Source organism: Gymnogyps californianus, chromosome 5 (genome assembly GCF_018139145.2).
Source record: "Gymnogyps californianus isolate 813 chromosome 5, ASM1813914v2, whole genome shotgun sequence".
Classification (NCBI taxonomy): Eukaryota; Metazoa; Chordata; class Aves; order Accipitriformes; family Cathartidae; genus Gymnogyps; species Gymnogyps californianus.
Window position 1 is genome coordinate 12,953,894 of NC_059475.1, and position 27,260 is coordinate 12,981,153.

Here is a 27,260-nt window from a genome sequence, read left to right on the forward strand (position 1 = left end):
TTAACTATATGTTGTTCATTGAAGACAATATTCTCTTGCCTTGTTCAATATGTTCAGAAAAGCTTCATTTGGAATTTTAAAGTAGTCTTGTGTCTGTTAGGATAGTATTGTCTGTCCAGTTCATTCTTTTCTGGTAGTGATGAGTTTTAACTGCCTTTCCAGTGTACTCATTTCCAGAATTTTCTCATTGGTTTGTTAAAATTTTGTGAAGTATAGTGTCATCTGTGTCATCCATAACCATGTAATAGAAGAATGTCTGCGTAATAAAAAAACCCCTATGAGTAGTTTCTGGATTTGACATGTTCCATGTGCTCAGATAACTCTAAAGTACTTTTTACTTACAAGTAACAGAAGTGAAGAATAGTTGATTTGTAAACTTATTATTGCTTTTAACAATTATGATGTTTAGCACATGTAAACTTCTGACATATCAATTAGGTAATTACAAAGGCAAAAATCTACCTCTAGTCTCTGGGTTTTTTGCTTGTTTTTGTTTTTTAACTGACTCTTCACAAGTTGATTATCCTATAGGAGTTATTCTGTCACATGACGACAATAATTTCTGAGGAATAAAAATTGCAAATACATGCTCAGGTGAGGGTACCAACTGCCAGTTTGATCTCTGCTGGTGTTTTAAGGTTTTATGCTTGTCGTGGTTTAACCCCAGTTAGAAGCCAAGCACCACACAGCTGCTCCCTCGCTCCCCGTCCCCCTCCCCCTGCTCCCGGTGGGATGGGGAGGAGAATCAGGAAAGAAGGCAGAACTCGTGGGTTGAGATAAGAACAGTTTAATAAATAAATTAAAATATAAAATTAACAATAATAATAATGAAATATAATAATAGTAATGAAAAGGAATATAACAAAAAAAGGGGGGGGAAAGGAAAAAAAGCCAGTGATGCACAATGCAATTGCTCACCACCCGCTGACTGGTGCCAGAGCCGTGATCCGCGCCTCCCGGCCAACTCCCCCCAGTTTATATACTGGAAATTTGGGGATTGGACCTGCGACCTTTTTGTGTTATTAGCACCACACTCTAACCAACTGAGCTAACGACTGGGCATGACATTCCATGGGGTGGAATATCCCTTTGGCTAGTTCAGGTCAGCTGCCCTGGCTATGCTCCCTCCCAGCTTCTTGCACACCTGCTTGCTGGCAGAGCATGGGAAACTGAAAAATCCTTAACTTAGGATAAGCGCTACTTAGCAACAACTAAAACATCGGAGTGTTATCAACATCATTCTCACACTAAATCCAAAACACAGCACTGTACCAGCTACTAAGAAGAGAGTTAACTCTATCCCAGCGGAACCCAGGACAATGCTGTACCTTTTTGATTACATAATACTGATTGAATGTTGACCCCTTCTCCCAGGTGAACCAGAGGCTTTCCTATTAAGTTTCAAAGAACTGGGAGGGAGCCCTTCTGAGATGAACACTGGGGATCAGGCTGAGCAGGAGGCAGTGGTTTCAAAGTGCAGTGTTGTGAGTTTTAGACAAATTGAAGCTTTAGGGCAGTCAACAAAAATCTGGAATTGAGACTTAGTGGCTTTTAACTTGCAAATATTTGTGCCCAGTGGAAGGCAGAGTTGACACCAATCCAGTGACTGAACACCATCTTTTCTTTTTCCTTTTAGATTCATTACTTATGAATTTATTTTTATGTTGAATGCTTTGTATTATGTCTTCACTCTTTTCCTTTTCTGTTTTGCATGCTTGCTTTTATTACTTCATATGTGCTTACCACTTTCACTTTACATGGTCTGCTTGGCTTTTTCCTACCAACTTGTCCTGCCAGCACCTGGACTCTTCCATGTCAGAGCTTCAGTTGCAGTTATGTTTAGACTGGGACCAGCATGATTGGCCCTTCATCCCCTCTATAAAATTTGTGTCAGAGTGTTATCTGGTATGTCCAATACACAATATGACTGTAATCATAGTTCTGGATAAAGATGCATAATTAAATGTATATATCATAGCTTTTTAGTGCAAGGCTGATGGACAAGGTGTGGTTTTCCCTCGTTGCAAAGATCAGATCATGTTTGACAAATCTGTCTATTCACTGACTTTTCAGTTGGTCATTATTTCAGTGTAAGCTAGAGAAGTTACCTATTAATCTGAAATATGTACTAGTCCTTAGTATTCTGTCAGTGCCTGTACAGGACTTTATCACTTATTCACAGTTAGCTGTGCCCCAACCAATCTGTGATCACCTGGCTTTCAAAACATTTGTCATATTTTTCATGTCTCTGAGGTGAAAACAATGGCAACTCCTTGATGGCAGTAACAGGAGCAGAAAAGCTCTTTCAGGTATAGTCAGTTCAGGAAATGATTTTGCTCAAAAATGCAGATGGTTCACAGCTGAGAGCTGTTAATAGCATTTTGCAGCTGCTTCCTGAAAGACTGTGGGAGGGTGGGTAAGAAACAGGAGATCTACAGGAACGCAGGGCACAGCACAGATTTCAGATGTTGTCAAGCTTCAGGCACGGTTTTCTTGCAGTCCCCACGTAGACCAGTCTGCCATTTGAATGGTCTTTGTATGGGTAATTATTACACACTTTCATTTTATATGAAAAAATAACAAGACAATTCTCAGTGATGGAGGGAGTAATTGAATCTCTATGCATCTAAATATCCTTGGCAGTCTGTATTGTGTTTTTGTTATTCAGCAACATGTATTCTAATACTAGATAGAAAATGTAAATGGGGATTTGACCTCCAGTGAAATAGTACCTTAAGTGTCTCAGCCCAATATAATGCTGGATATAAAAAGGGGCCTTTTCTGAAAGAGGATGTGATCCTTTCCTCCTCATTGCACAGGGGTGGGTTATAAAGGTAAATTTACCTTTTTCTCTTGGCAAAGTAGTCTCACTTGCTCTTTTATCTGTATTTGTCAATTTTCTACCCCAATACAGAAGTATATCCAAGAAGCCAGGAATCTGGGCAGCACTATTCGGCAGCCCAAACTGTCTAACCTCTCTCCATCGGTAATTGCACAAACAAACTGGAAGTTTGTAGAAGGCTTGTTGAAGGAATGCCGGAATAAGGTAATACAGAGAATAATTCTGTTCTCTTGCACCTCATATCCATCTTTTATGGACCATTTCATGGCCAATATGTTTGAACCCCTCTCTTCTGCCATTTGTTTCTGCTTTATCCCTATAAAGATTTTTGCATGGTAGTGAGAAATTCATGAAGAGATAACATATTTAGAAATTCTGTAAGGAGTGGAAACTTTATCAAGCAGATTTATGATAGAGAATGTAAAACGATAGAAAGAGATTAAATATTCTGATGGTTCTTTATCATCCCGCTGCCCATGACTATTATAGCATATTTCGGTTATCACTAATGAGACTGTACTATTTCAAAAAGAGTGAATATTCCAAAAGAGGAGGTAGTGGTGAAAATGCAGGAGCTTTCCTCATAACTGAAGGAAGTGGGTTAACAAACTTCTGAAACGTAAATTTTCAAGCACTTAACAAAGAAATTTGTCATTAGTTTGTAGACATGCTTCACCAGTATATGTTTGACAATATAGTCATCTGAACTAAATGTTAATGTTTATACTAACACAGTAAAGAGAAGAATTATCAGAGATACATTCTTGCCTTAAGTCAGTGGAGGTAATATAGCAATTGTACACAACTTTTCATAAAACCGTGTTTAATACGTGCATCTCTTTCTGATTTCACTTTAGTTTTCTGTGTGTAGGAAACTGTCCAAATAATCCCCTTCACTTAATAGAGGCATATGACGGTGAAAATCCTTGAAGATAGGCTTGGCCCTTTCACTGTGGGAATGCAACTCTAGTGAATGTAGTGAGCCTGCTGTTAGCAGAGAGAGAAATTACCAGGGGAGGTGAGGAGGAGAAGCAGCTAGAGACTAACTTGGAGTTCTTTGTCTCAAATAAGACTGTGCATAGGTGCCTAAGGGAGTATTACTCATTTGAGAGCTACTCTAGAATAGCAACAAAGATGAAAAAATGTGTAAGAGATGAGCAGAAGTGATTCCCTAGTCATTTTTCCCTCCAGGTAGCTATATGATGAATATATTGTGACTGGGACACTGTACTTTAAGAGTTGGTGGGAACTTTGTTGACCAGTATGAAATTGTGCATGATTTAGGAGAACGTGGCTCATTGGGAAACTCAAGAGATGCACTCCAGAATGGGTTTGGTTTAAATGCAAATACCCTTCTGACAGAACAGGGTCTCACAGGAACGACATATCCCCCTGCTATTTGGAAGCACTTGTGCATGTTCACCTCCACTGGGAGGAAGTGGACATAGCATTCTGGTCCCAGCCCAGTGCTCACCAGGCTACAAAACCACCCAAGACCTGTGTTGCAGGGCCTTGCTGCTAGGCCTCTAGCTTGTCAATGTGTGGCCTGCTGTTCCCTTTGTTGAGGTTACTCTGTGGAGGCTTATGTGCCCATTTGCAAGCCCCTTATTAGAAAGACGGAAGAGGCTGTAAAGTGATCAACACTGGTGCTGCCATGGCTTGAAAAACAGAGATGAAAGCAATGCAGTCCTGCACTAACTTCAGAAATACTGCATACACCCAGTTATTCTGCCAAATCTTTGCTATCGTGTGCTTCCTTATTGGTTATTTAAAAAGTGTAAGTGATCTTGGAAGTTCCTGCAGAAAGAATTAACTCTCTTTTGCCTTGTCCTTTTTAAGACCAAGAGGATGTTGGTTGAAAAAATGGGTAGAGAAGCTGTGGAACTAGGTCATGGTGAAGTGAATATCACAGGTGTAGAAGAGAATACCCTGATAGCCAGTCTGTGTGACCTCTTAGAAAGGATATGGAGCCATGGTCTGCAAGTCAAACAGGTGAGGAGCAAATATTCCTGTACGTTGCAGAGTGCACTTTCCTGAAGTCGTATTATGCTCTAACTCTCTGTGCTTTCAGAGGATACTTTTTGTATGTATAGAGACACGTTAAAAAACTTGTCTGTGTCCCCCAGCCTTTTTTATGTCAGTTACTGCCCTCTTGTCTGTCTCCAGTTTTTGCTCTGGGGTATGTGCAAGCGCACATGTAGATGTGTTCCACAGATGACTTCGTGGAAGACTTTCTTTCCATTTAACCTGGGGTTTTTGTTTGGTTTGGTTTGTGGGTTTTGGTTTTTTTTTTAATAGGATGGTAAATAAAACTATTTCTGTGTTCTTAATACTTTCATAAATGAAGTTGCAGAGGCTATAAGGCAGCATATGCTAAAGATGCTGTCAGTGGGATATGGTATGGGGGATTTGTTTTCATGAAGGATAATTTAGTTTTTAACAGTGAAACCCTTGCTATTTTGGTTCTTCCTGAATGACGTAGGGATAATTAAGTGGCATTTACAAGATCACTAGTTAGAGGATTGTTTTTCCTATTAATTTAATAATTGCTTCTCCTGCTCTTCTGTTTGGAGTCACTTGTGGGACTAGATGGAGTTTGGAAGGCCTTTATCCTTTCCTCCTCCTTTGTACAAAGGAATGGCAAGGACAGTGAGGATTATAACTTTTTTTAAAGGAATGTGCAGAATAAATATAGGTAATCCAGACAACTGTAATTCAGTGTCTCTGTTCCCAGCACCCAAGCACCAGTGTTTAAGTCTGCTCTCCTTCAAACTATGTAGCAGTTCTCTATGTGAAGATTTATCATGTGATTCTCTCCCTTCCTTCTTGTATATCACTTAGGATAGAAGCTGTACTGCTTTCGTCTTAGAAGACAGAGCATCAGTATACTCTGCTTCAACTCAGATTTGGGCCTTTCAGACCACCAGACGGCCAACCCTACATAAGGTTAATGCTTTGGATTGATTGCAGATGTTGGCAAACAGTGCTGAATGGTGGAATAAATAGTGGTGGAATAAATAGTGGTGGAATAAATAGTGGTGGAATAAATAGTGGTGGAATAAATAGTGGTGGAATATAATAGAGGCCTGATGGAGGAAGTGCAGTGCATCTCATATTATGATCCACAGTTTAAAAAAAAAAAAAAAAAGCACCACCAATTCTCTGTGTGCTCTGGCCTTTATTAAATATGCAAAAGCCTGCTGTTTTATACATCGATTTTATGTTTCAATAATTAGCCAAGACAGACTCTTCTTTCTCAATTGACCATAGTGATGAGGATGGCTTTCCTTCCACTGATCCCTGCTTTTACCTCTTCCCTGCTGATGAACCCTGATAGTTCTACATTAGCTACCTACTGATTCTTCCCCGTGCAAAGTGAATCCACACCTTCCTTTGCCTAGAGCAATGCAGGAGAGTTGTTGGATGTAGGGTCTAATGACTGAAGTAGTCTGAACTTTCAGAAGGCCTTGGTTAGTCCCTTGCCAGTTCTCTGTCCCTCTGCTTTCCTTAGGCTGTCTTCCTTTCCCTTATAGATAGAGCTTGCATCATCATTGCTATTTGGTGAAGTTAAAGGAGAGTAACATGATGGTAAAGGAAGTGGGCAGATATATACTGCATGAGTTCTTACATTCATCGTGATTGTTGACATTTATTTGCTGCAGGATCCTTTGTTTGCTGCTTTATGTGATCTGTTGCAGTTCTCCTTGCCATGGCAGCTAGTTGCTGAACACTAGACTGTGTGTGCATGCGTGTGTTTATTGCAAGAAATGCCATTTTGGATGTAACTGTTCCCTGGTTGATATTTTTCATGCTCTCTTTTTATGTTTTTATAAGACTTGTAATTTTGGTTTTCCATGTTGGATGTGTCAGGTACACACATGAGGCACTGAGCTTCTCTGGATTTTTTTATATCTTCACCACTGAATGTATGTTTTTAATAGATTTCTCTCAACGCAGATGTTACAGACACTCTAGGCTTTATCTTCTGGAGGCATGCCACTTCTGGAATAATCCCTCATGGTCGTCAGTTCTTTATGTCAACTGTAGTGAGCTATAGGATTGAAGTATTTAGAGGTTTTTAAAGATAGTTTTTAAAAAAAATATTTCAGAGTTGAACCATAATTACTGCACCTCTAGGAAGGCACTTACATGATTTTAGATGACATTGATAGTGCTGAATTGACAACTGTTGCTTTACAGTCATGGTTTCTTTCTGCACAAAGTTGTAAATAAAAATATGGCTTTATAATATGACTGCTTTTCTGAAATGCAGAATTGCTAAGTCTTTACTGGGATTTCAAGTTAATATAATAATTTAGGAAGATGATAAGTAATACTAATTAATTTCCTCTGTAAGTAATTCCAGTTAATGTGCTGGAGAGCCCCTGTGCAATTACTGCTGCCTTTCTGTGGCTTTGCAAGCTTTTGATTTATCATGCAGAATATTTTAGGATGAATCCAAGAATCTTTTTAGTTTGCCAGTGAAAGATTTCCTCACACTCTGCTTTAAGCCACCAGAGGTTTAAGAAAGCAACATAATGAGCAAGGTGCACCTTTTAACGTCATTTGACGGATTTATCTTGGCCTAAATGCAATCCCAAATTTTAACTTTTAAGTTGGTTTTATAATGTTAGAGCTGGAGTATTCTTGCTGATTAGCTTTCATTGTCCTGCTTGTGTTTTGGGTGGTCTTACTGTGTTTGTGATTATCCAAGTCCTTTGCCTGATGAAATTGAGGGGATCTTTTGAGGTTCTAAAAGTTGACAGCATGCATCTGTAGCCCTGAATTACCCTGAAGGGAACAGATGCACAAGACTTGGTCTGGGTGTAAGATGGTTTACTCGGGCTGGCTCTGTATCTCCTGTCATTTCACTGCTGGAGAGGCAGGGAGGAAAAGACACATAGAACAGATTATGGCCTCAGACTTAGAACACTACTCCCACATAGTGTTTCACAAGCCTTTAGATGTTTTCTTGTCATGTTAATGAACTATGAGGAAAGAAGTTCAATTGACTTTTCCCTGTTACCAGAATTATTAGATCCCAGTAGTTTGACTCTTGCTTTTCTTTCTCAACCTCTTTACAGCTCCTGAATACTTCCAACTTGTGTCTCATTTTTTGTTTTTACCAGTGACTTTATAGGGAGAAACATATTTAAAGCAAGTTTTTGTTATGGCTGATACTTTCAATGATGAGTTAAACTTTTTTTTTTTAATTCAGCTGGTAGTGATTTCTTTAACTAACTTTTTTTTTTTTAATTTTAGGGAAAGTCTGCTTTGTGGTCTCATCTGTTACACTACCTAGAAAACAGACAGAGAAAAACTACATCAGGCAGCTTCAGTACCTCAGGTAAGATTGGCTTCCACTCTAAGAAGATGGTAAAAAAACTACGTGTAAAAGCTGCTTGCAGATTTGCACCATGCAGAGATTATTTCCTTGGAAATATCCTTCACTCAATATAACTGAATCAAGTATTCTATCTGCTACAGAATTAATATGGACCTGCTGTATTGTCTCAGTGTATTTTGTGAAAAATAAACTTGTTTGGATTGAGCCCAGTTGTTTGGATCTGGTATCTGACTACTGCAGTAGTCAGATACCAGAAATACCTGATGTTTCAAAGATAAGCTTTAAAATGGATTGCTCTGATACACCATTCTCCATATGACACATAGTTACTGCATGACTGGCAAAGCATGCTATGTTATGGATGGGGGTGGAAAACAAGTATAAGCATATAAAATTGTGCTGTACATCCTGAAGTTTTACATTCTCTCTTGAAAAACAACTGAACGGTAGGCTTATTGTTTAAAAGAAAGACATTTAAAAAAATACAAAAAACACTGAAGAAACATTTTAATTGTTGTATCAAGTGTTGCAGTAAAAGTAATATTGCATATAAGATTCACTGGTTATTAATGTTATTAATGTAATTTTTAAACACTTCTTGTGTCAGGTGGGGGCATAGGGTATAACTTTGGAGAGAACAATGGGTTTGGGGGAGGTGGTGGGTGCCATTTTTTCTTTTAAAGTTGCTGTAGGCAAAGAGCTGAGCATTACTAACGTGCACAAGGTCCTGTAAGCAATAAAAAACAAAGATTTGGAAAGTATTAAGGTCTCCTGAATGTTACTTGGTCTATAGTGTTTTTGCATATCAGACTGAAGTTACAATCAGTTTTTTGCTTTCTAACTTGGGATTGAGGGCAGGGACTGTATTTAGTATAGAACTTGATTCTGGAGTGGAATTTGAAGATAAGAGTAATAATATTGCTTAAAAAAACCAAAATGTGCTGTTTTAAAAAGTAGTGGTGTTACAAGAGTGTGCAAAGTGATAGATTATTTAAGCATATGATGTGTGGTGTACTGAGTAGGACATGTCGAACACTGTTTTCTGATGTGAACAGTACCAGTCAGTTTTACTATGTGGAAAGAAAATAGGGTAGTCTTTAGAAAATAATACTTGACTAGTATATGTCTTAAGCCATTTGATGTCATACCAATTTCAGCTGAATCTAAGCTCATTAATGTGTTAATGCTCAGTGTGTGCTGATCTGCCTAACCATCTGTGTAGCATATTAGATTTTCATATCATTTGAAGTGGAAATATGCCACAATATCTTCACAAAGCAGTGAGTCACCAGTAATGCAAGAGTGCAAGTTAGTGTTAATTCACCTTTTTTTTTTTTTTTTAATATTGATTTAAAAATCTTTAGATGGATTTCTACTAACAAGAAATTCTGTTCTTCTGAATCTAGGAATACTGCTTGATTCAGAAAGGAGAAAGTCTGATAGCAGTCCAGCCATGTCACCTCTTAGAATCTCTCTCATCCAGGATATGAGGTGAGTTTAAGCTATTAAAACCAACACAGAAAACCCATGAGATTTGCATACTTGTTTCTGTGTATAATGTGTACCATACAGAAAAGTCTGTGTTTCATACAGCAGGAGGCAGATGTGGGGAAGGAATCTGCTGAACTGTTTTAAAGTATATAGTGCAACCTTTTCATTGACCTTTACAAAAACATGTTTCATACTGAGGAGATTTTATATTGTCACAGCTACTAGCTTATAGAAATACCCTGACACAGTTTTCATCATCTTTAAGTATTCTGTATTGTTCTATTTCCACAGAGGTGTGGGTGTAGCGTGTGTTTTCCCAGTCACTGCCAAGTTGGTTGTGTAGGTCTGAGCTCATTCTTGCTTCTCAGTGAAGAAAGCAATTTAAAGAACTTGTTTGATCTAAAGAATGTGTTTATCTAACATCGAGTACTGTAGTGTGAATAAAACTATAACTTCTGCTCAATGCCTTCTTTTCAGTACCTCAAAAAACAACATGCAGAACTTGTAAATTAATTTTGAAAGGATTTTTCTGTCCTCCTTTTTCCTTACCAACGTCTAATTTTTTCAGTAGGGAAGAGTGAGTTGAGGATTTTCAAGGGACATGCTTGTCCTTTTAAAATATACCATTTGTGTCTTGTATGCAAGAAAAGCTACTACTGAGCATGCAAAGACAGTATTTAATTTTCCAAAGCACTCAGCCATAAATATTGCAGTGGTAAGATCCACAATGATTCTTAAATCATGTGAGGCAATGGGCCTGGTTTAGAATTTTGTAAATAGGGCACTGCATTGCAGATATTTCCTTTTCAGGCTCTTATTCTTTTTGAGCTAGATATGCAAGGAATTTAGATAGTGCTGAATATTAAGGTGATCATGTCTCTCTTTTCCAGTAGTTTGCCTGATATTTTGCATTCTTGTCAGAATTTCTCCTTCAGCCTAGCTTGGTTCAAAAGAACTGTCACACTTTGAAAATACTGGGCAGTGTCTTTTTTCTTTTTTTTTTTTTCCCCTTCTTCTTCCAGGCATATCCAGAACATTAGTGAGATCAAAACAGATGTTGGCAAGGCCAGAGCCTGGGTTCGTCTCTCTATGGAAAAGAAGTTGCTCTCTAGGCATCTAAAACAGCTGCTTTCAGATCATGAACTCACAAAGTAAGATGGTTTGTCTTGGGCAAAGCTTTTAAAAAATTAAACCTGTTTAGTTGTTTGACTTCAAAAACCTGGAAGTGCTTGTTCTTCCGTCTGCTTAGTAGTGTACAAAAGGAATAGAATGAACTAGCCTTCCAAGCATGTCTCTGTACCTATGTATGAGCTATTTGGAAATTATGATTCAATGCTGGGGTTCTTCAGACACAGAATCAGTTCTGTCAGCGTAGACTGTCTGCGACTTTGAGCTGAAATCCTCAAAAACTGCTAGGGATTAAATGAAACGGGGCGTAAGTCCAAACGCCATTAGTTTGCTGAGTCAAGCTTTTTATCTTGGCCCCCTTTCTGTAACTGTGGGATATTTTGTTTTCCTTGGATTGTTTGTGTGTTTTCGCAATGCATGGCAAAGTGCAGCTTAGGTCCTGGTTGCAGTTCTGTCATGATATGAAGAGCGTAAAGGCACATCCAGGTGTGCTTCTGTGGTTCTGGTTAGTGTGACTCAAAGTGACTGTTCCTTAGCTTCTCACTTCTGTCTCCAAATCTGAGACATTCTTGTAACTCCTTTCAGTGCCATGTAAAATAATGTAGATAAACCACACCAGAAGTTGATTTTAAGAGAGCAGATGAATGGTGTACATGCAGTACCTTGAAGGTGACTAGGAAGGCTGTGATGATCAGTTCTAGCATCTCATTTTGGGGCAATAAGCTCAAGATAAGATCTGGTAATCTTTTGAAATCTTCCATCTAAATCTTTCAGAGCATGATTGTCCACATCTCTAGATCAAACTGACAGGGTCTCGGCTTTATTTGTCCTCTCCTACACAGTAAAGGTTTTGCGTTTATCGCCTGTTTAAGAACATAAGGTGAATTGCTTTTGAGTAGTCAAATATCTGCTATTATAATCCTTTTTTTGTTTTTATTATTTCTCCTAAACATTTCAAAATACGTGACTTTCAATTCCTTATATATATGAAGTCATAAAAAATTATGAAAAGACCCAACAATTGAGACCCAAAACACTGTTTAAAGAGTAATTGTACTATAGGAAGAAAATGGGAGAAGTATATAAAATATGAGGGGGAGGGGGATGTGAGTGAAACTGAAGACTTGAACCTGTAGAGAGTTCCAAATACTGCTGGCTTAAACTCTGTCAAAAGTACTCTGTGCTAGTGCTTGTTATAAGGACGTCTTAAAGGGCAAAAGGAGAAATGCTCAGCACGAGGACCTATTTACTTGGTGATGTCCAGAGCACATGTACATTATATTATCTTTGTAAACATAAATAATTATTTTGTAAATAGTTGCACAAATCAGAGTACAGGCCATATTTAATACTAATTGTTTAAGGAGTAACAATTTGAGATTTTTTTAGTAGAACCTGTACAGAAAAAAATCTATTGCTGTTAAGGTTGGAGACGCTGTTTACTGTGTGGAAATTAAAGGTTCTCTTGTATGGGCCCTAGTAATTGTCATTAGCTTTAATTGAAGACTTCTTTCTGGAGACAGCTTAACCTATGCTGTCTACTCTTCCTTTCCTCTCCTCTCACTCATACCACCTTCCAAGAAATGTCTTCCCTCCCCCAACGCCCCCGAACCCCAACTGCTAATTATTTGAGATTTGCCTTGTATTATGTTGGACTTTCTGATAAAGCTGTGGCCTTCCAACAGCAAGCAAGGAAAAGCTGAAGGACAGCGTGAGGACAGCTGATAAATCTACCTGTATCTCTAAATTAAGGTTAAGCCTCTGCAGTGAAGTCAACAGTCCAGATCAGGTTAAATTTAGCAGTGCTTGTCCCATGCAGAACAAGTGTTGTGAGAGGACTTTCCAGACACCACCACACCTCCCCCCCCAAGAAGAAGAAAACCCAACTCTCTCAACACTGGCCAATGCACTGTTCATCTATCAGACAGATTCAGATTCTCTAGAACAGAGTGAGACAGCAGCAAAAATATGTTTAAAATGAAAGCGACAAACAAAGGAGCAACTTGCATAGGAATGACATTCTTTGTAATCCCGTGTGCTTTGTGCTGCATATTTAAATATCCTACTTAAAGAAAGGTGTTCTAGGCAGCATGGATTTAAATTGTGCTTCGTTTGTTTTTAGAGGAAGTAGTGCCAAGTCCAGTGAGGTACTAAAAGTAATTTTACATTTTACAGTTAACATGATTGTGTGTTGTTCTTCTTTGAAGCAACTGTTAGATATTTTAATTAACCCATTCTCTTCACTTGGCATTTGCTAAAAAGTGTAAGAAAACTGAAACATGTTTGGTTTCTTTCTAGTCTGCAAAGGGACTAGTTAGGGAACAGAAGGAAATCATGTCACTTCAGTCCCATGAGACCTTTATGTGCACAAGTAAACCAAGAAATCTTACACTTTGAAAAGGCAGGACAGCACATACCCTTGTGGACAGGCTGTCTAAACATGTGGTTCAGATTGTTCAAATGAAACATGGACACGGTCACCTGTGAGACCTTTGTGGGTTTGCTACTCTTGTGGCTACAGGCAGGTTATGTTGATTTAAGGCTCAGTATCTTTATTTCCATGGAATGTTTCCTGTCAATCTCTAGTGTTATGTTTGTTATGTAAGTGAGAATATGTGTGTGTGTTAATCATCATTGATTTGTTTTGCAAATTTCTGGCTTGAGTCACTTGCTGACTTTTTTGCAATTGATATCTGAAATTGAGGGGAGTTGTCAGGATGCCCTCCTGGCAGGAACAACCTATCCATGGCTGTGTCAGCATTTCTAATACCTAATTCATGCATTCATGATGTTTTGAATATTCCTCTAGTGTCAGTTGGATTTTGATGCATCTTGGCATGCTCTTCTTTTATGATTATTCACCAACACTGGTATTATTTATTGGTTGCATAATTAACAAAAATAGTGGTGATTGCTACGTACAAGTGAGAACTTTAAGAGTATTTTCCAGTAAAACTTTGCACTTGAAAAGGTTGAGGTTGTAAATTCTTTTCAAGGTTTCTCAGTTGCAAGTCTTACCGTGTTAAATTCTGTAATGTGTTTGAGTAATTTCAATAAGTATATAAGATTGTTTCAGTTTACAGTGCATTCTTCTGCATTGGCGTTAGTGTCTCCACTAGTGAGAGGAGGCTACTGAGCTACATCTTTTGATATTTCCACTTAAAAGAAGTTGCAGTTCTGTGCAGTGTTGCAGTCCTAGCAAAGAGTTTGCAACCCAGTAAAAGGGAACAGTAGGACTGTAGGCCACCTTTGCATGCTTATGATTTTGTTTATGTCAGGAGCTGTGTACTGTCAACACTGAAACTATTCCCTAGCATAATGTGGGGTTGTTGTAGGCCCTGGTTTGTCACCTATAACCTAATACAAGCAGATAGCCTCACTGTTTGCCCTAGTGTTCTTTTAAAACAGTCTTCAGTCTTATGTCATATGCTGGAGGACTCTCCCACAGCACCATCTGCTCAGAAGTAACTTACGAGGACTCTCTTTACTTCAGTTCTGTCATTTTACATGGCCAACAGAAGTCAGACAATTTTTTTCCAAGAAAGTACAAAATTCCTTTTTCCATCTTTTGGGATGTTTTTGGGTGGGAGAAGACCCTTAGACCACCCCAAACGTTGCTTTTGAGGGGTGGAAAGTAGTGTGAGGTATTGGACTGATGCACTTGGGAGACTTCAGACTTGCAGAGTGTCGACATATCTTGGCACATTAAATACTGTTGGGTCTAACAGTAGCACTTGTCATTTGTAATCGCTTGCACATTCTTCATAGTTTACCTAATAAATATGCACAATAGAAAACATTTCACTGGAAGCATCTTGGTACTATGACAGATTATTTGTTTTGCTTTGTCAGAAAACTCTACAAGCGTTATGCATTCCTCCGCTGTGATGATGAGAAAGAACAATTCTTGTATCATCTCCTGTCATTCAATGCTGTTGATTACTTTTGCTTTACCAATGTTTTCACAACAATCTGTAAGTATTTGCTTTCCCTGGAACTCTGATTTCCCGATTTGGTTGAGTCCTTATCCAAAATTCTAAACAGCTCTGAGCAACATGCCGTAATGTAATTGTTCTGCTTTCTTCCTGGTATCCATCTGTGTATGCTGTATCGCTATTTCCGTGATCCTCTCTGGTGGGCAGTAGTGTCTCTCTCTGTGTCACTAAAGGCTTTTGTTTCTAACTTGGTAAAATACGCAGCTTTAATCCTTTTAGTTGGAGGAGAGTTCTCAACAGAAAATTTTGTGGTGGGCTTTTTTGCATCATACTAAACAAGAACAGTATGGATTGTTCATTATCAAGGTAAGAATATTAAGACATGCTAGGAATTAAAAAGAAAACAAAAAAACTTTCCCCTTTTCATGCTCAGCCTACTTTGCTGCAGGCCTGTCTCTGAGTTTGGGATAACAATGAAATGCCCATTGAGGGCTGCATCAGAACTCTGCAACACACTGAAGTACGGTTTTTGGGGTTTTCTTTTAAATTTTTTTTAAATAGATGCCCTAGAGAAACTTTTAACCTGTTGTTGCTGATGCTTAAATGTATTACTGAGTCCTCATGCATTTGTGTGCCTGCTGCCACAGGACCTCACTAGTAGGGCAGAATAAGGAAAGACTTTAGCAAGGCTTATAAAATTGGGGGTGGGGGTGTGTGAAAGGACCCCTGTGGCCCCATGGTAGGAGATACCCTTGATGGTGTTGTATGATCCATATTTGTGTGTATGAAAGACAAAGCAAGCAGATGTCTAAGCAAAATAGTTTTTGGTCTTGTGGGCAAGTTCTGGACAATGCTAAAATCTGGCCTGCTGGATGCAGTTAAACTGTCACTTACTTTAGGACTATCAGTACAGAAAATAAAAAGGGAAACATTTCAATTCATTCTTAAATGCTACGAGCATCAAGCTTTTAAGAAGATCCAACCACCAAATGCTTTCTTGGGGGCATTGACAGCTGAGGAGATATTGAGGCAGAAATGTATTAAATGTCTCAGCTGAAAAGCCCTAACTGTAATCCATTTATGCACTATAAAAGAAGGGCAGATTGCCAAGAAACACAATGACCATTCGGATAATTGGATTTTGTTATAAAAGTTTGGTTAATAGGGGGCTGTGCATGAGATGCTAGGCGATTGAAGATCACATGCATTTCCTCAGGAGCACATACCTCCTGAGTCAGAGAAGGGGCTGTAACTCAGATGATACTATGTTGAATTAGTCACTGGTAAACCAGGGGATCAGAAAGCGTTTGAGCATGTGTGTGGTGCCAGTTAGAGGGGAAAAAAGTTGTTTGTTCTTTTTAAAATCAAGAAGTCTTACAGTTAGCATAACTGAGAGCAGCATGGTACAGAGAAGCTTGCAGCATTATAATGTATTTTCACTGAATTTGGTCAGCCACAGTAGTGAGTGCTGCTGCAAGTAAGCCCTGTAAACAAAGGCTTTGGTTAGTAAGTGAATGGGAATTGGTGTCAGTTGTGTAGTGTGCATATGTGCACACGCAAAAGCAGGCAGTTAGGAGTTGAGCATTTTGTTGCATGCTGAGCTACAATGTAGTCCTGGATACGTGAATATTCTGTCTTTACTTCCTCGTCTCTAAGCTGGGGACGAGTAACCATCTTCATGACATGTTTTGAGGCTGGTAAATGAAAAATTATGATACCCATATGAAGGCATTATTCCATCCATATTTCTTTTTTCACTTGAGAGTGTTTTGCTGTCAGCTCTGCTTCTTAATGACTGCTACATGTATACTTCCTGATTGTCAATCAGTGCTTAGTGTGCAAGTGTTAGCATGATTAAATAGCAGCTCTGATGTTGTTTTAACATTTCATGGTACTGCAGTATTATTTTATGACTTATCTTTTCCCCTGTCTTCATTAAAGAGGTTACATAATTATCCTTCTTCATTTTTGAAGTGTTATTTCTTCTTGTGTTTGCAGTGATACCATACCATATATTGATTGTTCCTAGCAAGAAGCTTGGTGGCTCAATGTTTACAGCCAATCCTTGGATCTGTATCTCGGGAGAACTGGGTGAAACAGGAGTCCTGCAGATTCCCAGGAATATATTAGAAATGACTTTTGAGGTTTGTATTGTTTGATACAAAAAATGCTTTGCATGTTCTGTTTGTTCAGTTTTAAATTCTCCCCTTGCTGTACCATCTTGCCATACATTTCATATCTTTAGTCTATGTGGTTAGTCGCAAATACTTCCTGTGCCTGTACATAGCAAATTCAATCTATATTTAATAACATGCAGAGCAAAATGACTGACAAATCCTTAGTGCAAGGATGGACAAGACTGTATATTATAACTTTTTGCTGTGATGGTGGGAGGTGTCATATCCTCTTCTATTGGAAACAAGTGATTCTGCTCTGATTTTTGTGTGTGCGCGCACATTGGGTAAAATTTAATTGAAAAATCTAGTTCAACTGATGTTCTCTCTGCTGATCAAAATAGTATTTAACAAAACAAAGCAAACAAACAAAAACAAATAAAGCAACCTGCCCCTAAAAAGCCCAGAATCAATCATGTAGTCAGAAAAGGAGAACCACATTTCTGATTTACTTGCCTGAGCATGTTCTCTAATAGTTTACACCTCCAACATGCTGCTCTCTTTCAGTTTACTCTGACAAACTCTTCGTTTAATTTGCAGTGCCAGAACCTGGGAAAACTGACCACAGTGCAAATAGGACATGATAATTCAGGGCTGTATGCCAAGTGGCTAGTGGAATATGTTATGGTCAGAAATGAAATAACAGGGCATACTTACAAGTAAGTATCATCCTGACGTTTCATGTTGGGTAAGTAGAATTTCTGCAGCAAGCTGGCACAGTAGGGCTTGTTTGATTAGAAAGGTCTTATCTCCTGGGACTCTGTGTCTACAGTTGCCGCTATCTGAAGGCATAGAAAGACCATTTGGCTTCTGGTGTTAAACAAGTCATGATTCTTACAAAATTAAACAGAGTTTTCAGTTTGCAGATGCTCATGTCTAACCTCAAAACATTGGTGGAGAAGACGAGTTGACTGTTGCGTGTCTTAAAAATAATCTGCCTCGAGCCCAAGGAAGAAATAGCAAGTTAGAGCTTGCTGCTTACCAAATAAGCGTTGTATTTTATATTAAGGCTGAATGCTCTAGGTGTTATAGAGAGACCTTTGGACACAAGCTGGAACACAGGGGCTTATGAGTGTTAGAAACCTGTGTTTGCATAGTGAAAGTAAAGGAAGAAGATTTACAGTAAGAATTAAATTTGTTTGTGTTAGGTACAGCATAGTTTGATGCCTTGTCCTTTGTTTAGAGAAACTGTCAGGCTCATGTTGATGACAAATTGGCGGGTAAGTCCACTCAGTTCTCCGTGCCAGTTTGTTTGTAATTAAATGAAGAGGCAAGATTCTATTTTTGGATGCTGTTTAGTTTTCTGATTAAGCTGATTAAAGTGACATCAGCATTGGTTCATAGAAAGCGATAATGAGCAAGTGAGCACGTGTGCTTTCTAGTGTCTGATTTAATATCCCAGTTTCAATAGATGTATTGGTGTTTTGGCATTTAAGTATATGTTTGGTTGTTGGGTTTTTTTGTGGCTGGCCTGCTATGTAACGTATTCAGTGAAAGCATAGGTGTATTTCACCCCCCATCTATAGTGTGTAGTGGGTCTTCCCCTTCTACCTCTTCTTCCCCTGCAGACCTCAAATCATGTGCTACATATAGGACACAAGACAAAATCTGCTGCTGTTTGCTTTGCAGATCTAGTGCGACATTTAGCACAAACTTGGAACTGAAAAGTTGTTTTACTTTTGCTCCCTCTGCTGGCAAAAGCCAAACCCAAGACTTTGTTGCTAGATGAGTGAAGTATTTCTAATAACTGTACTAGCAGAATTTGAGTTTTATGCAACTGCAGTTGAAAGTCTTTGGCATGGAATTGAATCTTGGTTGAAGGACTTGATCCAAATATCTCCTTTATGTTCTTAGGTTTCCCTGTGGAAGGTGGCTTGGAAAGGGAATGGATGATGGCAGCTTAGAGAGGATCCTGGTGGGAGAGTTGCTGACTTCCCACACTGAGGTTGATGAGCGGCAGTGCCGAACCCCTCCTTTGCAGCAGTCACCAAGCATGATCAGAAGATTTGTCACTATATCGCCAAACAATAAGCCAAGTAAGTGGTGGGAGATGTCTTGTCTTGTACTGTTGTGCATCATTGCCTGAGGAGAGCTGCTTGCAAACAGAACTGTAGATTTTCTTGTATTTTAGAACCGTAGCTTGGAGAGGACCTGTGAAACTCACTCAGCCCAACCCCCGGCTCAAAGTCCAGATAACTTCCAAGTTACATTCCTGAGCAACCTGTTCTATCTACTCAAGTTTTGAAAGTCTCCAGGGATGGAAGGAAGATGTCTCTGGACTCCTGGTCCAGTGCTTAGCTGCCCTAGTGGTGTTTTCTGTATTCTTGTCCTTCATCTGTGGAATGAATGCTATGGAGGAAGGTAGAAATTTGCTGTCCTGTCTCTGTCTGTCCTTCATGGATGAAAAAACTTGCTAGTGGTTTCTATTTATGGACTTTAGTTTTTTTATTGAGATCACTGTCCTGGGATTGTCTTATTCCTGATAAACCAGGTAGTTACTTTGCTCCCAAGCATGCTTGGGTTTACAGTGAAACTATCACAGGAAGTATTTCCAGGATGCCCAGATTTGGTGGTCCTAATCAAAGCACAGCTCCTTTTCTTGGCTTTGGGCCCTGGTCTGAAAATTCACATAATAATGTAAAAACCCTTTCCACCTGTTGTTGTGTTGAAACACTACAGTGTTAACTTCGATATAAAACCAAACCGTCTCTATTTCTACATCCTCCACAGTAAATAAAAGTAGAATTGGATTTCTATTACCCACAGTCCAGCACCTTTTCACTAACAGCATAGGTTATACTGGTTCACGCTCCTCTTCTTTTTTTGTGGTATGCCTTATCCCTCATGCACAGGTACAATTTCTAAAGCTGTTACAGAGTGACTGGATATAGTTTTATATTTTGCAGAGTTAAATACTGGTCAGATACAAGAAGCTATTGGTGAAGCTGTCAATGGTATTGTCAAGCATTTCCACAAGCCAGAAAAGGAGGTGAGGAGTTGTTGTCTATGTAGTGGCACTCCTGTCTTAAAACTCTTATTAGTAAGCATTGGAGAATATATAACAGAAATAACTAAACTGAATGAACAGCCATCTGTTTGAAAATTCCTTAAGTGGAGCAAAAATGAGATACTGAGACTACACTGTTGGAATAATATGTCCTCAAGTACCTCAGTTTTGCTGCTAACTGGAGCATTCTGTTAATTTAAATGTTAACATTCTGGTATTGGAAATTGTGTTATTAGTCAAATTCTGCCGAGGATTCTACCCATACCACTGTCAAGAGTGTTGCCTCCTGTTTAGTTTGTTCTGGATTAACTGACATTTTAGATCTACATTGAGTACTGGGTAGGTTTTTTATGCCTGTTTTGCATTATCTTTGCTACTTAACATGAAAAACCATGGACCACTTTAAAAAAAACCAAAGAAACAGAAAAGACCCACACCCAAACACCCACCCCCACCCCCCTGCAAGTGAAGCAGAAGACGACTCTGGTACACTTCTACGTTATACATGTAATCATCTTAACTGACACAGCAGTTATTTCCTGAAACAAGCTTAAGAAGCATGCCTCTGTCAAAGCATCACAATCCAGCCCTTGTGAGCCGGAGTGGTGTAGAGCAGTGCTGGCTCCTGTATGGGTATCTCTTGAAAGTCACTAAATTTTTACAAATAGGTCCTCCCATTCCTTCTGCACCTATCTTTTCGAAGTTCAGTATAGCATGGCAAATTTATATACAGTATAACTCTGGTTGATGGTCACATTTACATAATAATCTCAAGTGGTCATGCACGGGTTTTGCAAAATAAAATTTACCATCATGTTCTACAGAAGAATTTGGGTTTTTTCTGTGGTTTAAACATTGCATTACATGTTGTTTTTGTTGATAAGCAAACAGTCCTGTGATCTTTATTACTTAGTAAAAGAGGAAAATATTTTCTTAATTTTCTGTACAGTGGTCGTTATTATAAGTAAAACCTGCTCATGATCTTTATCTTGGCCTTTTTGTGGCTTGATTTGATGACAAGGAGGCCCTGAGACTGCTTTCTTCAGCCTCGTTCTTAGAGAGGTCAACAAATTTTTGAATGCTCAGGACCTGTGAGAACTGGGTCATCCTGTCTGGGGCCACTGTTTGACAGTGGACTGTAACTTTGGGCATCTATTTATTTAAAAACTGGTTTCAGTAATAGATGCATGAGACACTTTTGTGTCCCAGACTTCCAAACTTAAATAGTAAGCGTGTGTGCTTTCTGTGTGTGCTTGGCAGAGAGGCAGTCTGACGCTGTTGCTGTGTGGAGAAAGTGGACTTGTTTCAGCTCTTGAGCAAGTGTTTCAGCATGGATTTAAATCACCGAGACTCTTCAAAAACGTCTTTATTTGGGACTTTTTGGGTAAGTGGGAGGAAGACATACCAGAGCCTGTTTGTGTCTTCGAAATATATCCATCTGTGTTCCTTATCATTGCTACTGTGTCTCAGCTGGTGAACAGTATACTTCTTGGAGGCGTCTCGGCAGCATCTCCTTATATCATTTTACTGTAGCATCTCAAAATTCAGTAGATACTAGAACCTCTTTAGCACTGTTCAGAGGGAAGAAAGTGGAATCCTACTTTACGCATGGGGAACACAGGACTGAATCAAACAGAAAAAAACAATGCCTAGACATAATTATTCAGGAAATCCATGCATGAGCTTTGAATCTAGGCCTTTCAACTTTAACTGTCCCCTCCATGACACAGACACTCATGCTGATTTGCCAATGGTCCGATATGGGCATCAGATAGCCTTACGGATTTGTAAGCATGCTTATGGGGAAAGCATTATACTGAGTTGGTGTTAAATTTAGTCATCTAAATTTGAAGGTCATAGTGCCTAACTATTTTATTCCAAGCACAAGAGAATGATATTTCAGATGTTTTAGGACTGCTACATGCACTGATGAAACTTCATTATCTCCCACCATTCTTTTAAGAAAAAGCACAAACATACTATGAGACCCTTGAGCAGAATGAAATGGTCCCAGAAGAGAACTGGCAGACAAGGGCCAGGAATTTCTGTCGCTTTATCACTGCTATCAACAACACCCCTAGAAACGTTGGGAAGGATGGCAAGTTTCAGATGCTGGTGTGTCTTGGAGCCAGGTATAAAGAAACTTCTTTATTATTGTTGTTATTATTGTTATTATTGATATTTTAATAAAATGAAAAAGATGTTGCATATTAGTAAGATAAAGTCACACAACTAGTGGGTTGTGCAGTTTGACTATTACTTATACAGTTCTTTGATGTAACTAAAGAAGGATCAAATGAACCATGCCCTGACTGAGTTCTTAGGCATGTGAAGTGTGGGAAATCTGAGATACAGAACTGAGTATCCCAAAGAGCTGAGCAGCTGAATCGAGAGAAAGGTAGTAGGCTCGTGTGAATAGCCTCCCTCTCATGTACAGCTAGCAAGGTCGGAAGATAGAAACAGAAAACATGCATCAGTGAGGCCTCTCCAGTTAATGGCTGGGTGAATTCCCCACCCTCCACCTACTCATTGTAGGAGATGGGTAGGAGGGAAGCTGGGACCTTGACACAAAGGCAATGGAGCAGGCTAGTGACTTTGGGCCTGCTTGGGACTTCCAGGCCTCCTGGGAACCATATCTTTTGATGTGAGGGGTGGAAAGCCTAGAAACGTGGTTCTCACGGAATGCTCCCTACTTAAACAAGTTCCACAGACAGTTACTTCCCCTTCCCCACCTTATAAAAATACATGGAGAAGATGGTAGGTCTGTTTAGAAGGCAAAGAATAAAAATCACGTCAGTGAAAATGAGAAATTAACTTGGCTTTATTTTTATTTCCAAATTGCAAATTGCCACTTTGTCAGAGACCACCTTTTGCATCACTGGATCGCCCTGCTTGCAGACTGCCCGATCACAGCACAGATGTATGAAGACATAGCACTGATTAAGGATCATACTCTTGTGAATTCTTTGATTCGAGTGCTGCAGACCTTGCAGGAGTTCAACATTACGCTGGAGGCATCTCTTGTCAAAGGAATCGATATTTGACCTCTTGTCCCACAGGAAAAACTATCTTTTTTTTTTTTTTAAAAAAGCAACAAGGAGTGAATCTCATTAGTATGCAAAAGTTCTGTCTGCCAGTACATTGTATCGTGAACTTGTTCATGGCCCTAAAATGCAACTTTGACTTTTCTTGAAGGAAACTCCAAAAATAGTACAGGCAAATGGATAGAAGCTGTAAACTCAATGTAAAAAAGAGGATTTTGGTATAAATCTATTTTAGAGTTTATTTGCTGATTTGCTTTTTACACACTTTCATGTGAAAGAGATAGACATGAGTATTGTGCAGCTTATTTTAAAGCTGCAGTATTTCCTTGCCATAGAAAATGTGCAGTGAGCCTTTCAGCATTCTGTGAACTTGCCTTCAGATATGCTGTATGTCATAGACCCCAATGTATACACTCCATTTCTGCTGAGAAGGTCATTCCTATAGTTTTTAAACTAATATTTTATATATTAACATTATTACCAATGTTTGATTTTTAACGTATTGGGTCATGTTCTGCTGCAAGGGAACTACAAATCTGATGTGTGCTTTTTTTTAATAGCTCCAAAGCACTGATGTGTCAACAAATCATTTTTTCCTTTATTTTTGTTGTCAGTATTATTTTTAGTGAAATCGGGAGACTGAACCATGAAATGTGCAGAGATCAAAGTAATATTTTTCATATTGGTACGTAATTGCACAGAAGAAATTAAGCGTGTTTTTTAACTGATGTTTTTTATTTATTTAACCTATCATTGTGTTTTGTAAGTTTGTCTTTAAAAAAAAAAATCTTCTATGATACAACTGGCTATATTATGTTGCAATTCAGAATTTACAGTGCAGCCCACTTAAATGAAAAACCTGGAATAATTGTTCATAACACAAAAATGTTTCCACTTGAACTAGCCTTTTGAAGTTTGGTATATGGTTGCTGCTGGTAATTCTCTTAACTGCTAATAAAGAGGGACATGAGTTTCCCAAATGCCAGATGACTAAATAAAGAGGTTTATGCCCCCACAAAATAATAATGGTATACCTACTACTAACAAATATAATGATTTCATAATTTTTCTGAAAAGACAGTAAGGTTTTTTCTTTTCCTTTTGAATGAATATGTCTTGGGTCCTGTTGTCACAGTTTGCTTCATTTGGGATGCTTTTGTTTTTAGCAGAGAAAGCTTTAGTCCGCTTCTACAATAAAACACAAACATTTTGAAAGCTTAATTTATTGGAGATCTGGAACTTGGCAAATGCCTAAAGGCATCTCTGTTCATTTGAATCCTCTGATAAAAATCTCTGTGAAATGAATATGTGACTTAAGAACAGGCTGATTTATCAGCATCACAAATTACTGTACAGAAATTCAGGGCTATGTATTTAAGAGGTCTCCACTGTATAAACTTATCTCAATATTGTCTCTCTTTTGAGAAGCAGAGTCCAAGTTTTTCGGTTCATACAATATTGTAGCACCTTTTCTTTACGTACGGCTTATTCACATCTTGTGATAGTTTTATTGCCATAATTTATAAGTATAGCACATGTATTAAATTTTTGACTATTTTTACTTTTGTCCTATTTATTTCATTATTAAACTGAGAAGTTCCTTTGTCACTACTTATCAGAGCAAGATTCTTTTTTGATTTCACAGAAGCATTAGGAAGATGAAAGGGCAATCTTGAAGTCACTCCTTGTGCTTGGGTGGGTGTGAATTCTTTCACAGTCTGGAGCTTACAGGAGCATTTCGCAGAAGTATTTTGTGTGTGCAGGTTTGGTTTTTTTTTTTTCCCCAGCTTTGAAAGGGCAAGAATAACACAGATGTACTTTATTCTAAGAATTTCATGTATTCAACTTAATATGTTGGGATAATCTTTATACGCTTGCCCCAGATTGCTTATTCATGTATTAATAATAACAAAAAAATAATTTTACAGTGCTTTCAGCTGTTTTTAAGATGACTTTACTAGGCCTGTGTATTTCACAGGGAATATGTCTACGTAAGAAAGAAAGGTTGGATTAATTATTTTGACCTTAACAGATTAGTTGATCCTGTTAAAACCATATCTCTCATAGTATTAAGTATAGATTAATTTTATCTTGCATGAGGTAATTAACCCTGAATTAAGGTTCTTTTTTTTTCTTTTCTTTTTCTTTACACAAGTTCACCTAGTGTGGCATGATACCATTGGTTTAATGGCTTGCTTTGGTGTGGATCTTTCTGGCCTCGTTATGACAGTTAGCGATACCTGGAATGGACACAGGCTGGGGTTTGCTGGTTCCCAAGTGGTGGGTTCTTTGGCTAGCACATGAGGATGAAGCTGTCCATCAGTGACAGCACCCTATGTGCTAGCTGTCCAGATGCAAAAGGAAGATGCAGAGGTCATCTTCCCAGCTCCTCAGTTACTTTATTTTCACAGGAAAGACCACTTCGTGACAGACCCTTCCTGCTTCTCTCACAGGGGGTCTATGCTTAATCCCATTAGGATTCAAAGCACTTTTTGCTATGGACTTCCAAGTCTGGAAGGATTTGCTCCACTGAAGGACCAGTAGAAGGTTCTGAAATGCAGCAGAAAAAATGTTGGTTTTGTTGGATTCAGAGGCCACCAAGGAAGACTGAGATATTAAATATAGCTATGTGGTAGTCTGTGCTAGGGCTTAGGGAAGAGATTTGGCTGGCATATCTAAGAACAGTTCAGTCTGTAGTAGCAGCCGTGATCCCTGCCACTCTTAAGTGTTCACCACAAACCAACCTACTTCTTTCATTGATGTAGCTAGCATCAGTCCCGCAGAATAATGTTAGGATCCAGCATTTGCTCCTTCCATGCCATTCTGCTGAATTGGATGACTCTGTGTAAGAACAAATGGTGTGGTCAGCATCTTTTACTCTTTAACTAGAGCTTTGTAAAATGCAGCTCCCTTTTTAAAACTTGAATTGCATTTTTTGTTCAGAAATGAGCTATAGAATAATGCAATTGTAACTTCTTTTTTTCTGTTACTTTTCTGAAATAAGGGAGCAGGTTTGGTAGGTGCAGGTTAATGTGGCTATGCTGTTTTGTTGTTTGGGGTTTTTTTTGTAACTGTTAATGGGAAATGTTTTTTTTTAGTGTTTTTTTAACAGCACATGCATTCTGTAGAGAGAAACATAATGATAGAAAGTAAGTAGTTCATAATGCAGTAAATATATAGTGCTAAATTGGCCAAACATGTTTACAGGCTGGTACCTGATTTGAGGAAAAAAACCAGGCTGTCACCTATCAATTATTTATGCTTCTTTGATTAATGCTGTCAGAGTTGATACAATGATACTTTATATAAAAAGAAAATGCAAATTAATAAAGACTTGGTTTAAATGTAATGAAATACTATGATGATAAGTTTATACAAAAAAAAGCCTTTACCTACCATAAACTTAACCATCTAACATTCTGTAGCTGAAAACGTATTAATGAACTGAAGACTATTCCACAACTTTTTCCATTACAAAGAGTATTTTTCAAATTGTTCAAATGGGACCTACTAGCTGGATGCTCCATATTTTTGATGTGTTTTGAATTCATGAATATGTTAAGATTTCTGCAGTGAAACTATTCAGAGTTAACTTTTTCTGTATATTGTCAAATGATTTTTGTCCATAGTGCGAGATACTATAGGATACTTGAAAATACTTGAAGATATTGTACACGTACTTCATGTCTTTGTAGTTCTTTATTTTATACCTAGAGATTGGCTGATAAACTAAGATAAAGCATCAATACCTTATAAACTATATATTTTACTACGTGGGGAAATCACTGGCTTGTTTTTTTTAAGGGTGGGCATTGAAGTTTACATTATAATGACAAAACCAGGTACTGTTTTCCTTTTTTCCTGTGACATTTCAATCCATTGGACATTAAATGTGAATTGGATATACAAACCAGTTTTACAGGTGTAGCTCATTTGCTGAATTGCAATAAAATTTGTCTTCTAACATGAAAAATAGCATTAATGTGCTATTTTCAAAAGCCTCTTACTATAATTTGGCTAATCATCTTTTCTTCTTTGCCTGACCACAGGTACGTATGACATTTTAGTGTCTGATTTCAGGAGACATTTTTGTACAGTTATGTATCTGATCTGTTCAACTAAATGCCTGCCTCCCTCCCAGCACCAGTGTAGCCTTCTCGCAAGCAATTGTTGTCGGTCAGACTGCCATCAGTGGAAGAGATGCATACTCAGTAATCAGGGAATGGGGAGAACAGGAAGGCAAAGGGACTAATGCAGATCTTGGAAAGTGCCTGTGAGTACACACACACATA

The 27,260-nt window shown here is 38.5% G+C and overlaps 1 protein-coding gene across 5 annotated transcripts in view; it reads left to right on the forward strand.

The window, feature by feature from the left end:
- The window catches only part of DENND5A (DENN domain containing 5A), a 70,919-nt gene extending 46,340 nt beyond the window's left edge, over positions 1-24,579 (forward strand). For 2 of the 5 annotated variants that reach the window (XM_050897145.1, XM_050897146.1), the window contains 13 exons: positions 2,915-3,046; positions 4,682-4,834; positions 8,105-8,189; positions 9,596-9,680; positions 10,703-10,831; positions 14,661-14,782; positions 16,742-16,887; positions 17,458-17,576; positions 18,772-18,953; positions 19,824-19,906; positions 21,185-21,308; positions 21,888-22,056; positions 22,785-24,579. In XM_050897145.1, coding sequence (XP_050753102.1) covers positions 2,915-3,046; positions 4,682-4,834; positions 8,105-8,189; positions 9,596-9,680; positions 10,703-10,831; positions 14,661-14,782; positions 16,742-16,887; positions 17,458-17,576; positions 18,772-18,953; positions 19,824-19,906; positions 21,185-21,308; positions 21,888-22,056; positions 22,785-22,968 — 1,713 coding nt within the window. In that variant the 3' untranslated portion in view covers positions 22,969-24,579. Of the gene's footprint in view, positions 1-1,797; positions 1,906-2,914; positions 3,047-4,681; positions 4,835-5,683; positions 5,789-8,104; positions 8,190-9,595; positions 9,681-10,702; positions 10,832-14,660; positions 14,783-16,741; positions 16,888-17,457; positions 17,577-18,771; positions 18,954-19,823; positions 19,907-21,184; positions 21,309-21,887; positions 22,057-22,784 lie in introns of those variants that run through there. The other 3 variants (XM_050897143.1, XM_050897144.1, XM_050897147.1) reach the window with 3 other exon arrangements.
- The last annotated feature ends 2,681 nt before the right edge of the window (positions 24,580-27,260 follow it).